This window comes from Borostomias antarcticus, assembly GCF_949987555.1.
Source record: "Borostomias antarcticus genome assembly, chromosome: 25".
NCBI classification, from domain to species: domain Eukaryota; kingdom Metazoa; phylum Chordata; class Actinopteri; order Stomiiformes; family Stomiidae; genus Borostomias; species Borostomias antarcticus.
This window is the reverse complement of record NC_140258.1, coordinates 1,232,421-1,239,838: the sequence shown is the minus strand read 5'-3', so window position 1 is coordinate 1,239,838 and position 7,418 is coordinate 1,232,421. Positions and strand designations below refer to the sequence as shown.

General features: G+C 48.1%; 1 protein-coding gene across 1 annotated transcript in view; it reads left to right on the top strand.

Moving 5' to 3' along the window:
• The window catches only part of LOC311325898 (cGMP-dependent protein kinase 1-like), a gene marked incomplete at both ends in the record, with an annotated part of 136,591 nt that overhangs the window by 95,708 nt on the left and 33,465 nt on the right, over nt 1-7,418 (top strand). The window contains one exon of the mRNA XM_084458716.1: nt 6,926-7,003. Coding sequence (XP_084314842.1) covers nt 6,926-7,003 — 78 coding nt within the window. The remainder of the gene's footprint in view (nt 1-6,925; nt 7,004-7,418) is intronic.

Genomic DNA, 7,418 nt, shown 5'->3' with positions numbered 1-7,418 from the left:
ACCACACACAGACCTCAGGACCCTCTCTGAGACTCCTATAGAGAATTAAGGGACTATTTTAACCATATCCCAGTGTTTTGGGGGGACTATTATAACCATATCCCAGTGTTTTGGGGGGACTATTATAACCATATCCCAGTGTTTTGGGGGGACTATTATAACCATATCGCAGGGTTCTTGGGGGGACTATTATAACCATATCGCAGGGTTCTTGGGGGGACTATTATAACCATATCGCAGGGTTCTTGGGGGGACTATTATAACCATATCGCAGGGTTCTTGGGGGACTATTATAACCATATCGCAGGGTTCTTGGGGGACTATTATAACCATATCGCAGGGTTCTTGGGGGGACTATTATAACCATATCGCAGGGTTCTTGGGGGACTATTATAACCATATCGCAGGGTTCTTGGGGGGACTATTATAACCATATCGCAGGGTTCTTGGGGGACTACTATAACCATATCCCAGGGTTCTTGTTAAGAACCATTTTGATCCAGTTCATTGGAGGGGGGGAGATGGCGTCCATGACATTACAACGTCATAGACACAACCACTGAGAGCATGGCTGTTGCCATAGCATCAACCGAGGACTAATACAGTACAAGACATTATGTTTAGAAATGAATAATGGTCGGGTTGAGCCTCCTCGCCAGCACAAACATAACAACCATGTTAATGAGACCCACTGCTCTCTGCCTGGCAACGGACGTTTCAAAGCCTTGCCGGTAATGGATTGCCATATATTTTTAGATTAGAACAACAGAAGAGATATGTTTTATGTTTTCTTAGATACAGTATGCATGTGCTGTGGCTTTTAGTAGCCTGTTGCTTTTCACGTCTGTGTGTTTGTGTGTGCGTTTGCTTTGAAGTGTTCATGTAAGGATTAAGTGATTAATTATGCAAATCTCTGTGTTCTTAACTACAGTAACAGTCTAGGTGCTCCCTAGTGTGTGATACACCATCACTAGAAAGAAAGAACATTCTGGTGAGCTGGGTGTTTTTGTTCAGCAAATACCTGCTGAATGTTTTCCTTTCTGAAAAGACAGGATGATTGGTTTGAACCAGATGGTATAGAGGAGGTAGACTGTTATGATCATCGTAATGCTACGCCAAACGTAACGGTTTAATATTTACCTAGAGCTACAGTAGATGGCTCCCATCTCGGGCCTCAAACAGGCCACTATGCAACAGAAGTGCTGCCTGGGACCTGGCAAACCTGCCTTGAAGAGAGACTGGAAATGATATCTGTTTTCTTTCTCTGTCCCCCATTGTGCTGCGACTCTGCTGCCATGGTTTGGTATTAGAGGCTGAATTGCATATACAGTCCAGCCAGGACCAAAAACATCCAATTATGCATCATCTCACACTGAAAGATGAAAGCTCCAAACTAATGATCTGTCTGGATCGCCAACCCAAATGATCAATTGATGCTGAAATACAGAGATGTGGATACAGACTGATAAATTATGATACTTTATACATAATCATTAGGTACAATGCTGAGCTATAAATATTTTCGCCTCTAGAACGTCAGGGACTCGGTATGGGAAATTTGTCATTTTGTAATTTTTCGCATTCCAAGTACAGGTACATAATGTACTGTAAGGGCGGATTCATAGTCGATGCAAACTACATAAACGCAAGTAACGCACGCTTCGCAAGCAACGCAAGATCTCGCTGTGTCCTTCCGTGTGTCATGCTGAAAGGTGGGTGGTCTATAGATAAAAAATAATATTACGATAAAGTCTAGGCCTGCCTTGGTCCATGGTTTGAAAGACTGGTCTTTGATAAATACATACAATGATGATCAAACTTTTCTTGGCCCTGCTTATTGATCATCTCAGCCTGGGGAAACACACACAGTTCCACATTCATAGAGCCTGCAGTGCATACAAATGATGCTCAGATTCAGTCTAATCTAACCCATATGGACAGTAACAGTGTTTAACTGGTCAAACAAAACAAAATAATGGGATTTGGAACAGGTTACTCACCACCAACAGATTTCTCAAAATGAACAAGGAACCAATCATGGAACTCTGATCTCTCTCTCTCTCTCTCTCTCTCTCTCTCTCTCTCTCTCTCTCTCTCTCTCTCTCTCTCTCTCTCTCACACACACACACACGCAGAGGGGGGGCGTTACCTGAGCTGGCTGTATAGAGCAGTGATCTCCCATGTCCTGCTCTGGCTTGCTCCTTCAGTTCTCTCTGCTGATTCCTCCTCTGAGCGTTGGAGCTTCTCCTCCTCCACCTCCTCCACCTCCTCCTCCGCCGCAGACGCACCAGCGCCTTGATCAGCTGCTTCTCCTCCTCCACCTCCTCCTCCGCCGCAGACGCTCCAGCGCCTTGATCAGCTGACCAGGGGGAGAAGAGGAGGTCAAGAGGGCTGGAGAACCAGGAACAGAGGGAGCAATAGAAATAGATAGAAAGATTAAGACCAGTACGGGGTCTAGTTACCCTCCCTACCCCCAGACAGAGAGACCAGTACGGGGTCTAGTAACCCTCCCTACCCCCAGAGAGACCAGTACGGGGTCTAGTCACCCTCCCTACCCCCAGACAGAGAGACCAGTACGGGGTCTAGTAACCCTCCCTACCCCCAGAGAGAGAGACCAGTACGGGGGTCTAGTAACCCTCCCTACCCCCAGACAGAGAGACCAGTACGGGGGTCTAGTAACCCTCCCTACCCCCAGACAGAGAGACCAGTACGGGGGTCTAGTCACCCTCCCTACCCCCAGACAGAGAGACCAGTACGGGGGTCTAGTAACCCTCCCTACCCCCAGACAGAGAGACCAGTACGGGGGTCTAGTCACCCTCCCTACCCCCAGAGAGAGAGACCAGTATGGGGGTCTAGTAACCCTCCCTACCCCCAGAGAGAGAGACCAGTACGGGGGTCTAGTCACCCTCCCTACCCCCAGACAGAGAGACCAGTACGGGGGTCTAGTCACCCTCCCTACCCCCAGACAGAGAGACCAGTACGGGGGTCTAGTCACCCTCCCTACCCCCAGACAGAGAGACCAGTACGGGGGTCTAGTCACCCTCCCTACCCCCAGACAGAGAGACCAGTACGGGGGTCTAGTCACCCTCCCTACCCCCAGAGAGAGAGACCAGTACGGGGGTCTAGTAACCCTCCCTACCCCCAGAGAGAGAGACCAGTACGGGGGTCTAGTCACCCTCCCTACCCCCAGACAGAGAGACCAGTACGGGGGTCTAGTCACCCTCCCTACCCCCAGACAGAGAGACCAGTACGGGGGTCTAGTAACCCTCCCTACCCCCAGAGAGACCAGTACGGGGTCTAGTAACCCTCCCTACCCCCAGAGAGACCAGTACGGGGGTCTAGTCACCCTCCCTACCCCCAGACAGAGAGACAAGTACGGGGTCTAGTCACCCTCCCTACCCCCAGAGAGAGAGACCAGTACGGGGTCTAGTCACCCTCCCTACCCCCAGAGAGACCAGTACGGGGGCTAGTTACCCTCCCTACCCCCAGAGAGACCAGTACGGGGTCTAGTCACCCTCCCTACCCCCAGAGAGAGAGACCAGTACGGGGGTCTAGTCACCCTCCCTACCCCCAGAGAGACCAGTACGGGGGTCTAGTAACCCTCCCTACCCCCAGAGAGAGAGACCAGTACGGGGGTCTAGTAACCCTCCCTACCCCCAGAGAGACCAGTACGGGGTCTAGTCACCCTCCCTACCCCCAGACAGAGAGACCAGTACGGGGGTCTAGTAACCCTCCCTACCCCCAGAGAGACCAGTACGGGGGTCTAGTCACCCTCCCTACCCCCAGAGAGACCAGTACGGGGGTCTAGTCACCCTCCCTACCCCCAGACAGAGAGACCAGTACGGGGTCTAGTCACCCTCCCTACCCCCAGAGAGAGAGACCAGTACGGGGTCTAGTCACCCTCCCTACCCCCAGACAGAGAGACCAGTACGGGGGTCTAGTAACCCTCCCTACCCCCAGAGAGACCAGTACGGGGGTCTAGTAACCCTCCCTACCCCCAGAGAGACCAGTACGGGGGTCTAGTCACCCTCCCTACCCCCAGACAGAGAGACCAGTACGGGGTCTAGTAACCCTCCCTACCCCCAGACAGAGAGACCAGTACGGGGGTCTAGTAACCCTCCCTACCCCCAGACAGAGAGACCAGTACGGGGGTCTAGTCACCCTCCCTACCCCCAGACAGAGAGACCAGTACGGGGGTCTAGTAACCCTCCCTACCCCCAGAGAGACCAGTACGGGGGTCTAGTCACCCTCCCTACCCCCAGACAGAGAGACCAGTACGGGGGTCTAGTAACCCTCCCTACCCCCAGACAGAGAGACCAGTACGGGGGTCTAGTAACCCTCCCTACCCCCAGACAGAGAGACCAGTACGGGGTCTAGTAACCCTCCCTACCCCCAGAGAGACCAGTACGGGGGTCTAGTAACCCTCCCTACCCCCAGAGAGACCAGTACGGGGGTCTAGTCACCCTCCCTACCCCCAGACAGAGAGACCAGTACGGGGGTCTAGTCACCCTCCCTACCCCCAGACAGAGAGACCAGTACGGGGGCTAGTTACCCTCCCTACCCCCAGACAGAGAGACCAGTACGGGTCTAGTAACCCTCCCTACCCCCAGAGAGACCAGTACGGGTCTAGTAACCCTCCCTACCCCCAGAGAGACCAGTACGGGGTCTAGTAACCCTCCCTACCCCCAGAGAGACCAGTACGGGGTCTAGTAACCCTCCCTACCCCCAGAGAGACCAGTACGGGGGCTAGTTACCCTCCCTACCCCCAGACAGAGAGTTAGGATCAGGAGGATTTCTCCATCGTTTTGTTATTCACCCCAGAAACAGAATCTATAAAGATGGCTAACTTGAGCTGAGATAGTTACTGTAGTAAGATGGCTAACTTGAGCTTAGATAGTGACTGTAGTAAGATGGCTAACTTGAGCTTAGATAGTTACTGTAGTAAGATGGTTCACTTGAGCTTAGATAGTGACTGTAGTAAGATGGCTAACTTGAGCTTAGATAGTTACTGTAGTAAGATGGCTCACTTGAGCTTAGATAGTTACTGTAGTAAGATGGCTCACTTTAGCTTAGATAGTGACTGTAGTAAGATGGCTAACTTGAGCTTAGATAGTTACTGTAGTAAGATGGCTCACTTTAGCTTAGATAGTTACTGTAGTAAGATGGCTCACTTGAGCTTAGATAGTTACTGTAGTAAGATGGCTCACTTGAGCTTGGATAGTTACTGTAGTAGTGCCAACTGCCTACCTAGCACAGCCTAAGCGTTAGCCCAATTAACATCAATAACATTAACACAGCTTTTAGGACAGTTATCCATTCTCTCTCAAAATGATTAAAGATTGGTTTATAGCCAATCAGATGACAATTACATTGTCAAAACTGTAGCTAGCTAATGTTAGACTAGATGAATTGTGTCAGGCAGCCTGCTGGTGGCCAATGAACACAGGCCCACCATAGCGCCTCACAAAAGTTCAAGAAATGGACACAATTTAAATATTTCCGTTACAATTACCACTGCGAAACTTATAACACTCATGGCAAGTAATTTTACGTAGGCTACTTAGCTAGCCGAGTATAACTTGCTATTTATCTTGGAAAAAGAATAATCACCCAAAACAATAACACTGCTTGCGTAGTCACAGTATATGTGTTTCAGAAACGGCAAAACCCAGCGGATATACCAGAGTGCAGTCAGCTGTTAGTGGACAGTCTGATAGTTCTCACCTGAAAAAATATATCAAAACTTCATAAAGTGACATACTTCCAATTGCAGAGTAAAAAATACAACAGCTTTTGGCTTTTTTTTGACAATTCACTAAATTGTGCAATTAGGAATTAGACGTCAGGTACAGTATGGGAAATATACCACGGCTAGGAACCAATCAGGCTGCTTGATTTGAGCTACCAGTTTTATAAAGTGTGATTCATATTTCATATTTTAAATACTTATTTGTGGTTCCACCTTCATATATAAAAACAGTGCACACATTTGAGAAATGTATGTATCTGCTACCTGTCTATCAGGGAAGTTGCTCACAGCACACTCAGTCGGAGCACGTGATTGGTCAGACAGCATAAACACCCAGGATTGGTCCACGTGTCCCCTGCACACTCAATGCAGAACTGAATTATTAATTGTGGCCTTTTGTGATTAGTTAATTGTAGAGGTCACCATTAATTATGATTAATGCATGACTAAATGTGCAGCCCTAGAGAGTACCTAGTGTGTGTGTGTGTGTGTGTGTGTGTGTGTGTGTGTGTCAAAGTCAAAGTGTGTGTGTGTGTGTGTGTCAAAGTCAAAGTCAAAGTAAATTTTATTCATATAGCACATGTTCATACAAGCAAATGTAGCACACTGCTTTACAGAATGAATGAATGAATAAAAACATGGTTTATTAGTAGGTAGTTGGTAGGTAGTAGTTACTATTAGTAGTTGGTTTTAAGAAAATAAAACTGACTGAACATATATGGTATGTTATGGTAAAGGAGAAATAGAAAATAAGCAATAAAAAATCAAAATTGTGTGTATCTGATTGACTGTGTGTGTGTGTGTGTGTGTGTGTGTGTGTGTGTGTGTGCCACTGGGTGTGAGTGTCTGTGCATGTGCCAGACATTATTGTAGTCATTTCATTAGCATGTTAATTTGAATTTGAACAATTCTCCACAATTATCCACACTTCACATGCTGTGGAGCACACACACACACACACACACACACACACCCACACACACACACACACACACACACACACACATACATACACTACACACACACACACACACACACACACACACACACACCCACACACACACACACACACACACACACACACACACACACACACACACACACACACACACACACACACACACATTCAAGAAGTACCTGAATGACTAATATCCTCTGTTCTCTCTCTGCTGATAGACGCACTATGAAGATGGAGAGTACATCATCAGGCAGGGAGCCAGAGGAGACACCTTCTTCATCATCAGCAAGGGAAAGGTGAGACCCTCTTCATCATCACCCAGCATCACACATCATCATCATCATCATCATCACCCAGCATCACACATCATCATCATCATCATCATCATCATCACCCAGCATCACACATCATCATCATCATCATCATCATCACCCAGCATCACACATCATCATCATCATCATCATCATCACCCAGCATCACACATCATCATCATCATCATCATCATCACCCAGCATCACACATCATCATCATCATCATCATCATCATCATCACCCAGCATCACACATCATCATCATCATCATCCAGACCCATCATTTTCATCATCACCCAGCATCACACATCATCATCATCATCATCATCATCATCATCATCACCCAGCATCACACATCATCATCATCATCATCATCACCCAGCATCACACATCATCATCAT